The 18,602-nt window shown below is 41.1% G+C and overlaps 1 protein-coding gene across 5 annotated transcripts in view; it reads left to right on the top strand.

The window, feature by feature from the left end:
- Nucleotides 1-8,512, top strand: part of CDK8 (cyclin dependent kinase 8) — a 166,087-nt gene extending 157,575 nt beyond the window's left edge. For 2 of the 5 annotated variants that reach the window (XM_034758716.1, XM_034758719.1), the window contains exons 10-13: nt 440-537; nt 2,004-2,082; nt 2,199-2,357; nt 7,202-8,512. In XM_034758716.1, coding sequence (XP_034614607.1) covers nt 440-537; nt 2,004-2,082; nt 2,199-2,357; nt 7,202-7,402 — 537 coding nt within the window. In that variant the 3' untranslated portion in view covers nt 7,403-8,512. The remainder of the gene's footprint in view (nt 1-439; nt 538-2,003; nt 2,083-2,198; nt 2,358-7,201) is intronic. The other 3 variants (XM_034758718.1, XM_034758721.1, XM_034758720.1) reach the window with 3 other exon arrangements.
- The last annotated feature ends 10,090 nt before the right edge of the window (nt 8,513-18,602 follow it).

The raw sequence follows: 18,602 nt of genomic DNA, 5'->3' as shown, positions 1-18,602 counted from the left end.
TCAAATGAAAATTCCTGAAAGATAATTTCTTCCAAGTAAATGTGCATGTCAGTGTGACATAAAAACTCAGTTAATGTGTGTGAATCAATTTTAAAATAAAGCTTCTTCACAAAGAAAGCACAGACCAGCAAAACTACAGTATATTGATTTATTGGGGCAGGGGGAAGTTTCGAGGATTTTGTTGGTAGAGCACTTATGGCAAAGCTAATTATTTGAGTGAGTTTTAAGTTTTATAGGTAGAAACAAGTGGTTATTCAATAACAAATTCAATTAATATTTAAAACATGAGGGGAAAATATGGTTCATAATTGCCATTAGTGATTGGGGGTCTAGAAATTACATCATATGGGTGGCAATTTGTCATGTCAGAATACAGTGGGACAAAGGCATTCAGTAATAGTTTTCATAATACTGAACTTTTTTTTAAAACTCTGCTTAGCTTCAGAAATTGCTTACTATGGACCCAATAAAGAGAATTACCTCAGAACAGGCTATGCAGGATCCTTATTTCTTAGAAGATCCACTTCCCACATCTGAGTAAGTGGTCAGTTTATTAATCCATTAGCATATTCATATATTTTTTAATGTATGCTCTGTTTACTTCTTACTATAAATACATACCTGTGTGTGTGTGAATAATGAATTAAATACTTACTGTCTGACAAGTAAAGAAAAAGGTATTCTAACTAAAATGCCATTTGAGGTTTTTAAAATTAAGTAGCATTCCTATTAATCTCTTGCTTTATGAAACTTTGATCCTGTTAGTCACAGCACTAATCCTGTTATTCACTGACAGGTTGATTATGCATGCTACAGATCTTTGTGGACAACTGCTAAGTGCCTGCAGGTCCAGTTCTCTGTTCTAGAATGCTGATGACATTTACTAATTAGTTTAAATTTTTCCATCTTACCCTTTGTTGTAAATTCAGGGGATGGGGGGGAGGGAAATAGTACAGGCTCTCTGTACTTTCATACTTCACAGCCTAAATCCATTTTCCGTAGACACACTTTCTTTTCAACTGCACAGGGAGATTCTAAACATAAGAAAGCTTACAGACAAAAAGTGTGAACAGTCTATGATAAAGCATCCTAAGATGGCCTGCCAGTGCTTGAGTGGCCTTGTTTTAGAAAGGCCCAGTTCACATGCTGCATATCATTCCTTTTTTTCATTATTAAGGGAAGAATTTATAAAATGTGTTATGTATATTTATAACAGTTAATTAAAATGAAATTAATTCAACTCAGCTTAGTGAAATATTTATAACAGTTCCTGACCTGTCTTTATATTCTAGTGCTGTCATGCAAGTGGTTTGGTTTTGCAGAAACTGCTCTTAGGTCAATATTCTTTTCCCTCAACCTTACATTGGCAGCATTTTAATACAAAATTAATAGCATGTTCGCAGGTACAGAGGCTAGTTATAAATAAAGGTATATCCATATGATTACGAGTGGAGAAATCTTAGCTTGGGTTAGCAGTAACAAATTCATTCATGTATGTCCATAAGTCTAAGGTGAGAGACCACATACCTCCAAAAGCTTCCAGGTCTTGTCACAGTTAATGTTTTTTTATTTGGTAATGGAGTTTTTAACCATCTGGACCATAATTATTGATGCCCTTTATTTAGTTCAACATTTTATGAATTTCTGTATAACTGGATGAAGAGACCTACATGGTGCACTTATAGAGGAATTGACTCTGGTATCTAACAGGACTCTTCCATCTCTCCAACTCCAGTCTGGTCACCATATTACCCATAAACACTGACAGATTGGTGGGAGTTGGGAGGAGAAGAATAGAAATGACCAAAAGGTTAAAACAAATACGTGTGAATACCTAGGCTAACTAAATGATGTTATTAAGAAGGGGTAAACTACTTGACAGATATATTAGGCTGTGGCTCAGGAAATTTGAAACTAGACTGGACAAAATACTAGATCTTCATCTACGACTAACCTCTCTGATTCTAGGCAGATATACCAAGACTGCTAACTTGTTTTTGCAGTGTTTTTGCAGGTTGTCAGATCCCTTACCCAAAACGAGAATTTTTAACAGAAGAAGAACCCGATGATAAAGGAGACAAAGTAAGTATTAAAATACAGTGTCGTCTTGTCTCGTTGAGCTTTACCTCAGTATTTCACATTTGCTGCTCTTGTACTGCTTCTGAGTTGAAATTTTTCTTTGTGTTTAACCAATTGAGAAGAACCAGCAGCAGCAGCAGGGCAATAACCATACTAATGGAACTGGTCATCCAGGGAACCAAGACAACAGTCATACACAGGGACCCCCATTGAAAAAAGTGAGAGTTGTTCCTCCTACCACTACCTCAGGTGGACTTATTATGACCTCAGACTATCAGGTATCTCAACTTCAATTTTCCATATATTCTATATTTGGCTCTTGTGTATTGTAACTTAGAAGAAACTACTTATAGTGCAACTCTACTCTAAAAATGATTTTGTATAATGGCATGGTGGGGTTCTGTATTTATTGTATCTCAGCTTCTTTCAGATCAAGTGCGCTCAGTTTAAAAAAAATAAGATTTTTTTTTTTTCTAGCTATCAATCCTGCAACTTTAACTTCTGAGGCGAGTCAAGTTAGGAGTGGCAAGGAAACAATAACTTGTGATTATTATTATTATTATTTAGTTATTATTTATTAGTATTACCTTAATACCTAGAAGCCCTAGTCACGGCGCAGGACCCCATTGTGGTAGGCATGGTGCAAACACAGAACAAAAGGATGGCCCCTGGTTCAGAGAGCCAATTATAAAACTAGAGACAACAGATGGATACAGACAGATCAGGGAATATAAGAAAATAATGAGACAATATTGGTCAGCATGATATAGGGAGTGGTCTCTGGACAAGAGCGTCCTAACTCTTGTCAAGTTGGAAAAGAAGAGTTTCAAGGAGGGTTTGAAGAAGGATAGTATGGGGCAGCATGGGAGGAAGTATGAAGGTGCTTGTTTGAAAATTTAACAAGCGGGCTAGGGAGGCAGGAGCTGACATTTCAGTAGTGAACAACAGATGATAGCTAGGGTGGGATGTGCAGTGAAGAGCCTTGAAAGTAAAGAAAAGCAGTTTGTTTTGTGATAGAGAAGAGGGAGCCAGTGGAGGGATGCTAAGCGGGGTGGGATGAGGTGGTCAAAGTGACAGGCTAGGAAAATAATTTGATGCAGCATTCTGGATACGACTTGGGCAAAGTTGCATTTGCTGGGGAAAAGGACATTGCAGTAGTTGAGATGCGAGATGAGAGCCTGGAAGTGAGTTTTAGCTGTGTGGATGAATTAAAAAAAGGCCATACTTTAGAGAAGTGATGCAGAAAAATTGGCTAGATTTAGACATAGGTGAGGACCTAGAGAGAGGTCATAGTCAAAGCTGATGCCTTGATTATGGGTCTGAGTCATAGGCAGGATGGATGGTGGTGTTGTCCTCCGTGATTGACAAATGAGGTAACAGGCAGGGCTTGCGGGGGAAGATTAAGAGCTCTGTTTTAGCCATGTTGAGCTGAGCTGAAGTCCAGCAATAGACAGATTTTGATTTGGACAAAAGTAGACCTTTCTGAAGTAGAGAGGTAGATCTGTAAGTCATCAGTGTAAAGATGGTGGTTGGATTTGTGTTTGTGGATGAGATTACCCAGAGATAAGACATAGGGAGAAGAGAAAGGGACCAAGGTGAGAGTCTTTGGAGTAGTGGAACAGCTACAGAAAGTTGGAGGGAAGATGTAGAGGATTTTCCAAAGGACATGCTGAAGGAGCGATTAGAGAAGTAGGAGAGGACAGAGTCATGGATGCCAAGTGAGGACAAGATTTCAAGAAGAAGAGCATGCTCAACAGTGTCACAGGTGGCTGACCAGGATGGAGTGCTGATTTTGAGTTTTGCCTAGAGAATAGGTCATTAGAGACTTCGAGAATCTAGTTTCAGTGGTCTGCAAGAGGCAGAAGCTGGATTGGAAGGGGTTTAAGATGGAACAGGTGCAGAGGAACTCCAGACAGTGACTGTAGACAGGGAAAGGGAGATGGGTGGTTAGTTGGAGAGGCCAGTGGGGTCAGTGGTGGGTTTTTCAAAATGAGGGACTAAAGCATGTTTATATTGTGAAAGATATAACAACGCTTTCCTCAAGTGAGAAGTTAGATCCTCTGTCTCTATAAGATAGCTGCTGTCAGTTTGCTTGCCATACCCCCTGTGTACTACTTCATAAAACAAGAATGAAAGTCCAATAACTTTGAAATAATTGACTTTTAAAACTGGTTCTTGGGATCATTGACTAGTTGCACTCAGGTAGCCAAGTGGGTATGGCCCTGATCCTCATAAAGTCTATAGTTTTTCCTCTGGCTCTGCACACATAAAGGTATAAGAACCTAAAAACATAAAGGCAGGTCATTTTGCAGGAGCTGAATGTCATGAGCTCCATAGCCAAATGACCCCAAATTTTCTTCACTAACTCTACCCCAGGACTTCAGCTAGTGTATCAATTTTCAGGTCCATTTCACTATGCATGTGGGTTTTAAAGCACTTTAAATAATCAGTTCTAAACAGAAAGCTCTGTTCAACCTTAACCACTGTGCTGCAAGGGCTGTCTCAGAATGTAACTGTAATAGTCTCTACCTCAGTGGAGTGTGCATTCACAAAATATTTTCCAACACGAGGGTTGATCCCTCTTAAACCTGCAGGCAGCTAAGTCAGTTGCTGTCCAGAGTTTGTTTTGGCATCATTTCTGCTAACTCCTTTCTGCCTGAGCCTCTGAAGAAGGCAGATGCAGCAGAACCTCTTGTCTCTCTCCCATGCTGACTGACATAGCTAAGGAAAAGAGGTGTAGGGCTTGTGTGTTGGGGCAGAGGATCTCCACTTGCTTGCACTATTCAGTTGCTATTCACCCCACTTCACAGTGGCAGCTGACCTGAGAGCATGGGAATCAGAGCAAACCCAAGCTACCTCTCCTGTGAGCATGGATTGAAGTCTACAAGCTGGGAAATCAGGGGGCTCTGAATCACCCTCCGTGTACACAGGGATTGCTTAGGGAGTCCACCTGTCACCTTCATCTGGGTTGAGGAAAGCTGTGCTCCTTCCTCAGCTTTCTCACTCCACTAACATCCCTCCCAGGCTTACTGCCTGAGGGGGCAGTGTTTTTCAACAAGGGCCATATAGGGCTATTTTTGCATGGAGTAGTGGTAACTGCCCCTTCACTGTCTCAGCAGCTCTTGCAAGTGCTTTGGCTCCTCCTGACTGCTCACCTTTTTGCCATGCCTTTGAAAGGCATCATGTTTGACTTTAAGAAATTCAGTCTATTTTCCCCAGACTTTTAAGAAGGCAAGGATGATATTGCACTCATGAGTTTACATATAGTAAATAAGGCAGATGGAAGGAACCCACATGAGCATGACAGCACTGAGGCCAAAGCAATTAAATGCCACCTACTGATTGGGGCACATCTCTCTGAATCTCCCCTAAGATTCTTCAACCCAAGGCGGAAGGAGAAAAATTTAAAATACACCATTGTTTTGACCAAACACCTGTCCCTTGATTCTCTCATACTGTTACATCTGAGTCCTCTGAGGGAAATAACCATCCCTTGAGGAGCTTTACTAAGACATCCCCTCAGTAGCTAGATCCTTTGTTTAATCTCTCTGAAGCAAGCTGGCCTATAAATTCTCCCCCTACACAACCTTTTCTGTCATGCATAAAAGCAATTAGGTAAGGATTTTTACAGGTATATAGATTTCCATGTCCCTTGGCTTCAGAGGTTTCAACTTGCACATTTAATGTGACAACACTGAAATGAATTGGAGCAGTCCTGTCCCCGGAGGATGTAACAAGCTTTTGTCTTTTGAGGAGCGGGTTAGTGGTGTTTGGAGGTAGAACAGGCTGGTTGTTTGGGATTTTAACTTTTGTTTTTAAAAGTCACTTGTTGCTCTACATGATGAGACTGCACTGAGTCATCTTGTAATTGGCCACATGAAATAAATAAGCAACATTTTTCAGTAGTCAGGTTGTGGAAGCCTATTAAGTATATTACAAATAAAACATTAATGGCTAATTTTAAACTTCAATTTTTTTTTCAGTTTCCTGCATACTTGAGGCACGTTTTACCAAAAAGTACACCCAGAGATTTTTGCACTATTAAACATACCTTTTATTTATTATACAGAACTGGATCATATGATGGCTGATCTGTTACTCTGACACTTCTCATTAAGTGCGTAGTGTCTCTCAAGAGTGAAGGTAAATGTCATAACAGCTCAGCCATCATGTGAGCTGTGATGTACAGCAATGCTAATTTATTCCTGCTGGCTGGAAGTCCTGTTATAACTATTTCTTTTCCCCTCCACATCACACACCTAGAGAGTGATTCAGTCCCTTAAATGCATGTGTGGAGAGTATCCACCTACCTTGCTTTATAAAGGTCATCCCTTTATTTTTATTTCCCCAATATGTAGCCATCCCAACACATTTATTGAATCTAACTTAACTTCTGATCTAAATGAAGACTCATGAAAAGGAAAGTTTAAGTGTTTAAGCTAAAGAAATAAATCCCACATCAATTGCAGCTTTTTAAACTATAACAATTAAACAAATATGTCTTTATTTTTATTTATTTATTTATTTATTTATTTGTATCCCACATTTGGTCCTGGCCAGGTTATACGGATACAAGATTTTGGCTTCTTAGTCCCTGCCCCAAAGAGCTCACAATCTCTTCTTGACTGTCTAGAAAATGCCTACCTTATAGTGAATGCTCCAATAAACCAAAATTAATCTCATATGCATAGGTCTCCCAGAGAAATTTCCTTGAATTATCATTGATATTAAATACACAACAAACCTTCCAAATATGTGCTCTTGGAGGGGGAAGAAAACCCCAACGGAGAGCACCTAGGATATTTTTGGCTGGAAGTTTTTTTTAACACACTGATGTACCACAGTGGTAAGCATAAGATGTCTGGATAGTTGAAGTGGCATTGGTGACATGACAGATATGAATTCAGAATGGGTAACAAACAGCATTACTTGTTACTAGCTCTCAATCAAATATTCCTGGTGCTCATATGCTTAGTTATGGTAATCAAAATAAGTAGAACACTGTAAATACAAGTGATTGATATACTGTGCTGTAGTACCTGTTAATTATTGCCCCACACAGCACAGAGACCTCAAAAAATTAATGGGTATTGTATTTGTATTATAAATGCATCCACTGTAGGAATCAATTCTCTTCTCCTTCATGGTTTCCAGCGTTCCAATCCCCATGCTGCGTATCCCAACCCTGGACCAAGCACATCGCAGCCACAGAGCAGCATGGGATATTCAACTACCTCCCAGCAGCCTCCACAGTACTCACATCAGACACACCGGTACTGAGCTGCACCTGAATAACGTCAATGCACTGTTGCTAATGCTGTAGGACTGGTCATGCAGCTGTCTGCCTGGAACCTGGCTTGGGCCACAAGAATGTACTGTACAACCACACCTTCAAAATGTCTGATAGCCAAGTTCCACCACTTTTCACAGAATGGAGTAGTGGCTCCCAAATTGTACCTGTTTTGGGGTTAGACTTGAAAAGAAAGTGCTAGCACAGTTTGTGTTGTGGATATGCTACTTCCATAGTTTACTTGACATGGTTCAGACTGACCAATGCATTTTTTTCAGTGACAGTCTGTAGCAGTTGAAGCTGTGAAATGTGCTAGGGGCAAGCATTTTTTTATTGTATGTGGTGAATTCTCTTGATGTAACAACATTATCTGACCAATAGTACACAAAATCCTTTAACTGGTACTTGAAGCATACAGTATATGTTAACATGGCAAAAAAGCAAAATAACCATGACTCTAATTGAGATAATTTTGATATACATTTATTTTTAGTGACTTTTGTGCGTTGGTTCATTTTCCACATTGATCAATGTTTTATGACCAACAAAATTGCTACAATAAGATTTTTTAAGAAAATGAAAACATTTGCATTTTTCCAGCAGATTACAAGCCTCCCAAAGATTAATTTCCAACATATAGATTTGTTTTTGTTTTTAAATCTATGACTTGACTGGTATTAAAGCTGCTATTCGATAGTAAAATAAGTATGTTGTCATTGATATAAACATGTTTGGTTCAGCAAACAAACTGAAATGATTGTCATAGACAGTGTTTTATTTTTCCTATTAGTGTTGCTGATTTGTGAGCATGCTTTGGGATTAAAAAAGCATGAATGATATTTCCTTAAAAGGTGCGGCATCCATTCAGATATTTCGTCATGATTTTTGAGAGATGGATTGGTGTAGTGGATTTTAAATTTTGTTCAGTTAATTATTTTTAAAATATTTTCGCACGTTATTAGGGATGCCCTTATTACAGCAAAGGATGAGGTGTTAGGAGAGCCTTAGAATTTGAGGAAAAACTATAACATACAATGTACTGTATCAAACTATTTTACATGAATGACGCAAGTATTCTGAATAAAAAACTGAACATTGTTAAAAACAAGGTGTTATGTAATAAATTTATTTTTCATAAATCTGCATATGAACTTTGCTTGTATTCCTTTTTATCAACAGACATGAAATACATTAATGCACTAACATCCATATAGGCACTGTCTGAATAATCAGTTCAGTTTCTTAATTCAACAGTAATTTCTATTGCAAGTAGGGAGGTTCCTCTTAACTGCTGCATGTCATCTATAAGTACTACAAGAACTACTATAACTCTCTTACTGATTACCCTTTTATAACAGTGTGCAGATAATCAGCTATGCTGTACTGAGTTAAAAAATATTAATTATATTTTATAGATGATGCAACTGGTCCTACACAGAATCTAGAGATACTAGTATCTATAAAACCACATCTAAGGTTTTCCTTAATCATTTGTCATGTTGGTATCTAATCCCACAATGCTATTTCATGAGGCCAGCATCCCCCTCTGCATACACCACTTTTTTCTACGGGTTAAAGTGTTCAATATTATTACAATGTGATGATGCCATTACATTACATGAAGGCTTATTCATTGAGATGCCTATGGTAGGGCAGAGGAAAGTTTAAACCACAGGTAAGGTGAGGAATGGACCAAGTATCAAATTGGAATAAAGGATATGAGTAAACAAGACAAAATGGATGTGTTCAAAATATTTAATGTGTTTAGATGTTAATGTTGATTTTTCAGTAAGTCTTGGTGTTCTGGGGAAGTTCAGAAGACTGGAAGAAAGCTAATGTTGTGCCAATATTTAGAAACGGTAAACCGAATGACCCAGGTAATTATAGGTCTGACAGTCTGACTTTGATCCTGAACAAGATAAGGGAGTGGTTGATATGTGACTTGATTAATTAAAAAAATTAATGTAAGGTAATGTAATTTATGCCAGTCAACATGAATTTAGGGAAATAGATTCTGTCAAACTAACATTTTTTTTTTTACATGAGATTACAAGTTTGATTGACGAAGGTAATAGTGTTGATGTAATATACTTAGACTTCTGTAAGGTGTTTGACTTGGTACCTTGACATTTTGATTAAAAAACTAAAATGATATAAAATCAATATGGCACACATCAAATGGATTAAAAGCTGGCTAACTGATAGATCTCAAAATGTAGCTGTAATGAGGAATCATTGAAAGGGTGTGGTTTCTAGTGGGGTCCTGCAGGGATTTGTTCTTGGCCTTATGCTATTCAACATTTTGTCAATGACCTGAAAGAGAACATTTTCAGATGACAGAAAAATTGTGTGAATGGTTTAAAAAAAAAAAAAATCTGGATCACTTAAGCTGGGTGCAAGCAAACAATGTGTTTTAATATGTCTAAGTTTAAATGTACACAGTTGGAATAAAGAAAGTAGGCCATGCTTAGAGGATGGGGAACTCTATCTTGAAAAACAGTGACTCTGAAAAAGATTTGGGGGTCATGATGGCTAATCAGCCAAACAGGAGGTCTCAGTGCCAAGCTGTGGCCAAAAGGGCTAATACAATCCTTGGATGCATAAACGGGTTATTATAAAATAGCATTAGAGAGGTTATTTTGACATTGTTGCGACCGCTGCTGGAATACTGTGTCTAGTTCTGGTGTCCATCATTTAAGAAGCATGTTGATAAATTGGAGAAGGTTCAGAGAAGAGCTACAACAATGATTAAAGAATTAGAAACCATACTTTCTTCTTCAAGTGCTTACTCATGTCTGTTCCATATTAGGTGTGTGTGCTCACCACATGCACATGCACCAGTGGTGGAAGTTTTTCCCTTAGCAGTATTCGTAGGGGACCAGCTCAGATCAGCTCATGGCATGGTATAAGGGGTGCTGCCAGCTCCTCCCCCCACCCTCAGTTCCTTCTTTCCGCCAGTGATGGTGCTGGAACTTCTGCTGCTTCAGCTAGCTTTCGCTTAATTCAGTGTGTCTCTCAAACTTTTTTTTGTAAAATAGTTGTATATAGTTTAGTATTTACCCTTAGTATTAGTTCTAGTTAGTTGGTCCCAGATGGGACTCAGCCTAGGGATGGGGCATGCCCCAATCCCCAGGCTTTAAACCATGTGATCATTGTAAGCGGCCCATGCCCATCAGCGACCCACACGTTAGCTGCTTAAGGTATGTAGGAGAAGGACACACAAGTGACAAATGTCCCATCTGTAAGTTCAAACCCAGAACGAAAAAGGAGACACATCCATCTCAGGGCACACCTGATGGAGTCGGCACTGACCCTGGCACCGGAGCAGAGGTCCAACTCAGCCCCGAGCACAGCAGTGTTGGTACAGAGCGCCCCACTGGTGCCGTCTACGAGCTGGCACTGATCCCCAGCTCTGGCCAAGAAGCCCAAGAAGTCCGCAATGGGAACATCTCCCACTTCCCGTAGGGAAAGGAAGGGGCCAGAGGAGAGCCAAGACCTGTGCTGGGCAGCTCAACACCTCCGTCAGGGAATGGGGCCCCAGCTCATGTCGAGCAGTTGTACTATGTACTATGCCTGCCACACCGGACAGTGATGAAGGCCTCTGTCAATTCGAAGTCCCATCGATGCCCAAACCCTGCAGGCAGTGCAGGAGATCCTGATGCTACCGGTGCTGCCCACGCTGGCTCTGGTGATACCCAAGCCCAGGGGTTAACCCATCTTGGGACCATTCCGAATGTCCCCACCTCAGCACTGCCTCTCCCCAGTGTGGGGGACATCCCGTCAGCGCTCGGCCGCATGGAGCTGTCATGCCTCGGACTTTGGGAGGCAAGCTCAGAGAAGCCCTCATTGGTCTCCGGACCCTGGGCACTGACAGCGGGATTTGAGGCACGGCTCGCCGGTAACTTAGCACAGGACTGCGGAGGTACACGCCCCCCAGCATGAGCATCGAGACCGACCCATTGGGTCTCCAACGTCTCGGCACTGGTCCTGCGACCGATCGGCGGAATGGGGTCACCAGTCACATGCCCAACGGCACCCGTCGCCGAGATGCAAATCCCCTCAATCGGAGCGATTCTGTCAATGACCAGCCCGCTCCAACTCCCAGTCCCACTCTAGATCCCGGTACAGGTCAAGCAGTCTGAGGCATAGATCTCCAGTCTACCGATGCAGATCCGCCAAACGTCGAAGATCCCCGGGTCCCGCGGGAGGAACTTATCCCCAATGGACAGGTTGGTGTCGAGGCACAGTGGCCAGCACCGCTGTGAGGAGGGCTGCCCGGCCAGCCAATCATGGTCACTCTGCAGCATCCGTTCCGCTTATGACTCTGGTGCTGACCAGGAGTCCCTGGTAGCATGATAGGCCCCGGCACTAGTGGTACCATCGACCTCATCAGCACCACAACCGACCCCGTGGCCGCCGGGCCAATGGCCGGCAGCTTGGTACCCCTGGAATCCATGGAGGTTCACCCAGCCTTCCCAGGCTGCCCAATTGGTGGCAGGGGCCTCAGACCATCAGCCGCAGCATCCCACTCTCCTCCGAAGGTGGAGGCCGCACAGGGGAAGGACCTCCCAGGCCCATGAGAAACTAGGAGAGCAGCCAGTTGGACTATCAGGGGATGACTTCCTCGGCGCTGGCTTCCTCCTCCTCATCGCTGGACAAAGCGATTACGAGTCCCCCTCATCCAGTTCTGCAAGATGACACCAAGGCTCATCAGGAGCTTTTTGAAGAGGGTCGCCTCTTACCTGGGGCTCCAGGCAGAGGAACTCGAGGAGCTGTTGGACTCACTGTTTGAGTTCTTTGCTCCATGGTACCCGCTAGAGTGTCTTTACCCCTACACAGCGGGATATCTAAAATAATGAATGCCCTATGGCAAACCCCCTCCTCCCTGCCACCCATGTCAAAAAGGGCTGAATGCAAATATTTTGGGCCAGCTAAAGGCCATGAGTATCTCTATACTCACCCAGCCCCAAACTCCCTCATAGTTGAGGCCGTTAACCAGAGGGAGAGACAGGGTCAACCCAGGGCTACGCCCGAAAATAATGACACAAAGAGACTGGATCTGTTTGGGCAAAAAACCTTCCAGCCTTCAGTTGAGAGAGGCCAACCACCAAGCCCTCCTTGGCCACTATGACTACACTACGTGGCAGTCTATGGCCAAATTCCAGGTCTTGCTGCCCAAAGGGTCCAGGAAGGAATTCCGGGCGATCCTCGAAGAGGGCACAGCTGCAGCGAGAGTGGCCCTCCAGGCCACCTCGGACACAGGAGACTCTGCAGCTCACACCATGGCCTCAGCCATCTCCATGCGAAGGGTGTCCTGGCTGCTCCTTTCAGGTCTGTCAACTGAAGCTCAGCAATCGATGCAAGACCTCCCCTTGGACGGCCAGGCCCTGTTTGCAGTGCAGATGGACAGTAAACTGCCTGGCCTAAAGGACTCCCGCATTAGCCTGAAAACTCAGGGCTGTACGTTACCAGTCCAGCCCGTAAGTGGTTCAAGCCACAGCAATCTCAGGGCCAAGAGAATCAAACCCTCCAGGAGCCCCCCTATAAGAAGAGTAGGGGCTACAAGTGCTGCCGAGCCACCCACCTCCTCCCTCTGCCCAGTTGGGCTCAACCTGCAATAAGCGGGGGGGGAGGAGGGGGGGCGGGCAAGCAAGCGTTTTGAGGGTGCGCTCAAGGGCTTTACCCTGGATCCATCTGTCCCGCTGTTCTCCAACCGCCTTTCTTTTTTCCTCTCCGCATGGACAGCTATAATTTCAGACTGCTGAGTCCTCAATACTGTGGTGGAGGGTTATACCCTACAGTTTACTTACTCCCACGCCCTTTCCCCATCCCTCTTCAGGGACCTGTTGTGAGATGCTACCGGTGTGGTGCTTCTGCTTTCTCCTGTTGATATTACTCGGCTGCGTGCGTGTGTTCCCTCTTTGTGCTGCCCCAGCTCTGCGCAGATAGCTGACACAGCAGACCTGACGAGAACCCCCAATAACCACAGAGTCTACTAAGATACAAAGGCACCTCGGCCAGGTTTATTGCGACCCTGACACAATTTCAGTTCCCCGTAGATTACTTAGTCTACCGGGCATACTGCTAGAAAGTGCCGCTCGGCAATGGACTCAGCTCAGTGGCGGGACTTTCCACTGCCCCCTCAGCCGGACAAAGACACCACCCCAGGGACACATTCTTATACACAGGTACAAACAAGTTACACATCACTCCTGACGTATTGAGGTGCAACCCCTCTACGTAACAAGGTACAACCCCTCTACGTAGCAAGGTGCCGCCTCTCACCTTGTACCTGTTGGTCCGATCAAAACAACTCTATCCATCATTTTACCCTTTTGCCCCTGTCATTGGGATGGGTCGGCCTGTTCCATGTTATCTGTGGAATGTTCCGGTATAGTGTGTCTTGGTACCATGTTTATACTGTAACTATGCAACATCAGCCCTTTCCTTGCCAACTTCTGTGAGCAGGGCCTGCCTCTTGCTCACAGCTTAACTTTGCTTCATATTAGCAAAGTCTTGACCATTACTTTAGTTTGGTTCAGGCCTCATACTGGGCCTTCATTAGGCCTTTACTTACTACATTGCCTTCACTTACTACATTCCCCCACTTTTTGTCTTTTTAAGGGGAGGACGTTTACTCATCGTCCCGGAAAAGCATAATGCATGGACTAAAGATAACCCAGTGGGCTAAACACTGTTAGGTGGTTACTTTATTTTACTATCCATACACTTATGCCCCATCCGTCTGTTTAGTCTGCACATTCCCTCGTGCGACTGGCAGACAGATTTTATTATCCAATTCTTTTTTAGTCCCTTATGGTGGGCCTGGGAATGTTAGGCCCGGGACCATGACTGAGGAATGTAGTATTATGATTGAGCCTTAGAGGCACTCCCAAATAATTAATATATATTAATTATATGGATATGGCGTATATATTTGGAGTGTGTATGGGCATATATGTATAGTATGTATGTGTACATATGACACTACCTTATATGCAAGCATAACTATGTTTTTTCAGTCTGGTGTTGTACTCTGGCCCTTTTACTTTGGTGACACAGATAGAAACACACTCCTATTAGGGTAATTCCAGTTATCACCTGTTTTATCATTAGTAGTAGGCTGAGTGTTTTGAAATATTGGAATAGGGATTGTGATAGTATGTCCCACAGTGCTATGTATATGAGAAGTAAAACAGAAATTTGGAGTAGTGACACTACCACTGAGGCCTTTATATAGAAATATATTGTAATTAGTTACTACTTAGTACTGTCCATTCATGTTATAGGTTACCCTTACTGCTAGTTGTCACCCTCTGGTTAGCTTCACTGGGCAGGAAATAGAAGTGGTTCACTTCTCTGTTCCATTGGTTGCACGGCTCTGCGATACACCAGTAGTTGACATAGATCCAGTTGTTTCTTATGGATGCTGTTTTCCAGATAACCTACTGAATGGACAGTAACCAATTTATCAAATAGTGCTGGGTCAGGATGTAGTATTGGTACCCAGACACTGAACAAGATTGTTTTGAATAACATGTGCCTCAGTTAGGATGCAGTGTCACTGACCCAAATTATGACTGGTACTAACAGGCAATTTGTTTACCCAATTTGTCATTACTATGTAACTTTTTGTTTGTTTACCACTTTGTTTTTTTCTTGCCTTCATGTTGTTTGCTGCCATTTATTTGTTGATTTTTACATGTGTGTTGGTTAAACAGTTTAGCAAGGTTTTGCACATTGTAAATGTTGTACAGCAATAATACAGTACAGCAATAAGACAACAGTACAGCATTACAGCAATAATACAGTTGTTTTTACATAGTAACCAAGTTGAAATTAAATGATGGCTTATCCTGGTCCAGCTAGTGGTTTTTAGCTGATTGTTAACTTAATTGTCCATATATGGTAGATAGAGGTGTATTTAACCAGTCTCTTATTTATAAAGCACTTCATTTTTCTGTTCTTGATGCTTGGCAGTTTCTTCACTGTATACTGATATCATCTGGTTTCTTCAGGGTGTGATATTTTTTGGTGTCTTTGGTCTGTGGGATGCAACTTAAACAGCTAGTTAGTTAACATAATAAAGGATTTTTGTTTGTTTTTCTTTTTTGTTTTTGTTTTCAGTAACTTAAACTTAATACATAGTTTAACTTAGTTTGTTTACAATGTAATAAGAACAATGTAATAGGGACCACGCCTTTAATAACACAAGCTATACTTTTGCAATTGTTGTTGTATAGACATTTATTTTCATTTGAAGTGCATTACTAATATTTTTATATGAAATGTAATGCTTAACGGCTAAAATAAATGCTCACAATCTTCCATGAGAAGGTGTATTGCTTTCCTTTGCTGAACAATTTGTTTCAGCAAAGGAGTTAACAGAATTTTTACCAAGCTTTTTAGAGTTAATTTGCTTGTGATACTAATTTCATTTTTGTTAACTGTTTAGAAGCACAACTTTAACAACCATTGCTTCCCATTAACATAACATAACAAAAGAAAAGCATACAAAATTAAACCAACTATAAAATTAAACCAAAAAAAATAAATTTTAAATACAGTACTTTGAGGGTATATGAGGGTATACTTTCATGATGCTTTGCTATGTTTGGGAGCCAAAGGTGGAAACCTGTTGAAAACATGGAAACCTGTTGAAATTGTTTGGTTAGCTTTATGCATAAATTGTTATTTTAAAACATTTTGGTTATGACATTCTTATAACTATATTTAAAAGTACAAACAAATGTATAAAAAGCCCAAAAAAGAAATTAACATTTTGTTGATATTATTTTTACCTTAATGTTAAGGTTTCCCCTTACCTTTTTTCTTTGAATAACAAAATAAAAAAAAAATTAAAAACAAAACAAAACTGTGATTGATAAAAAAAATATTTTTTGTTTGCAATTGCATTATTTGTTGAGGCAGAAACATATGGAAATATATGTACATATATTTGTAACTGAAACCTTTTTGAACTTTGCACAAAAAATTGGTGCTAATAATGATTATACCCCAACCATGATTTTAAAATAGTGTGGTACCACAGATATATAAATTTTTAAAAGGGTATAAAATTGACTTTTGTTGCAACAAAATAAAAATAATAAAAAATAGTCACGTGACACACACAACATACAACACAAAACAACACACATGACATACAGGACAAACTTACAATTAACAACAAATGGCGCCAGAATTCTATTTATAACTATACAAAATAAGGCAAACAAAAATAAAAAATAAAAAGGGTTATATTTGAATAAACAAATTATTACTTTATTTAAAACTTGTTACATAAATTGTTAAAAATATATTAATATTTGCCAAATGTATTGTATTAATTTGGAAACAAGAAATTTTGCATTACTTTTTATTTAACATTATTTTAAAACTCTGCTATATGGAAATAAGAAACGCCCATGTTTCGAATATTAGTGAGTGGTTAGGATTAGAAGCAGAGTGTGCATTTCTGTTGCTTGGCAACCATATCTTCAAGAAAGTTAGGAATAATTCCAGCTGTTGCATTCCTGAAGGTTAAAATACTTAATTTACTGGAATTTATTTAAAGTAAAGTTTTTACCTTGTTTTCTTTTTTTGTTTCTTGTTTTATTCTGTTTTCAATTGCTTTATCTTTTGGAGATTTCTGTAAAAACTGTAACTTTTAACTTTTAAAACAAAAAGAGAGCAGAATTGAGGAGAGGCGGGGGAAAAGGAGGGGTGAAGAGCAACCAAGGAAGGTAGCGAGACCTGAGCCAAGAGAGATTAACTCTATCAAGATATTTGAAAGTACAGGCAGAAGCAGCAGCAAGTTTAGCAAACTAAGAAAGCAAATAAAGGACAAAACTTAATTGGTATGTAAAAATATTTGAGAAAGACAATTCTATTTTCAGATATGAGTGCGGAGTGTGGTTCCGTGGGTCAAAGCAGTTGGGAACCTGCACAGTTAGGAACTGTGCCCCTGTTTTTTATCCTGGCTTTGAGAGGAGAATGGGGGTAGTTACTTGCTTTAGTAAAACTTGAATTTGTTCCCCCAATGTCTGTTGCTTTTGTGTGCATGCCAGATGGATGGCGGGAGTGCCCTTTTTTGCTGCAGTTAACTAGTTTTGGGCAACTCCATGTGTTAATGCATTAATTCTAGGTGTTAACCCACTTAATTTTGGTTTTTTACTTTGAAATGCTTTTTTATTCACTCCCCTGCGATCGAGTCGCAGCTCCTGTCTCCTAATGTGCTCTGTGAACTGTTCCATATTTTCCTTCATCTGATTTACCAATTTTGTGAAAGTATTATGTGCTGCTCTTTCCCTCTGTGCACTTACTTGTCCCGTTCTGACAGGCACCAGTCTAGGTCTCAGTTTAAGTTTAACTGGAACCTGGCTTTTATCATAAGGTATTGGTTGCAATGCAGTGGACTCCGTTTCATCTTTTAATTTTACTAGGACCACCTTTTTCCACTTCTGTCCCCATTCTTCAGGTACAGGGTAGCTACCTGAAGCCTGCTGTTTACTACCAATATTTATAACAGGGGACTGCACTTTTTGCTTCTGCAGGTTTTTTACAGCTGTTTCCAATTTTTTATTTTCCTGCTTCACTTGCTCGAGCATATCATGAGTTTGGACTGCCTGTTGCTCTGCTAACAGAGCCTGGGCTTTCCAGTGCTCAACTGCCCGGGTTACCTCTTTTACTTTTCCTGTTTTTTCTGTTACTTGTTTGGCCAGCATTCCAACATGCTGTCTGAGCCGTCTCACTACCAGAGACATGAGTTGCAAAATTTTTGCTTTTTTACTCTTATTACTGTTTCTCAGAGCCTCGGTTTCTACCATCGCTCTACATAAGCCAGTCCATGTTTCCCCACTCTCTTTTTTAAATTCATATGGACCCCCCTTACTGGCAATCCAGCGGGTCCAACAATCTTCAAACTCCATGGGGATCATGAGGGAGGGGATAAGGGGGTTCCCTAGCTCGACGTTTACTGCCATGTTAGATCGCGATTCCTACCACGGCAGTTTTGCTTACTCACCAGATCAGCGGTTGGGGTCACCAGTGTTGTGAGATGCTACCGGTGTGGTGCTTCTGCTTTCTCCTGTTGATATTACTCGGCTGCGTGCGTGTGTTCCCTCTTTGTGCTGCCCCAGCTCTGCGCAGATAGCTGACACAGCAGACCCGACGAGAACCCCCAATAACCACAGAGTCTACTAAGATACAAAGGCACCTCGGCCAGGTTTAT

Source organism: Trachemys scripta, chromosome 1 (assembly GCF_013100865.1).
Source record: "Trachemys scripta elegans isolate TJP31775 chromosome 1, CAS_Tse_1.0, whole genome shotgun sequence".
NCBI classification, from domain to species: domain Eukaryota; kingdom Metazoa; phylum Chordata; order Testudines; family Emydidae; genus Trachemys; species Trachemys scripta.
This window is presented reverse-complemented; position numbering and strand designations above follow the sequence as displayed.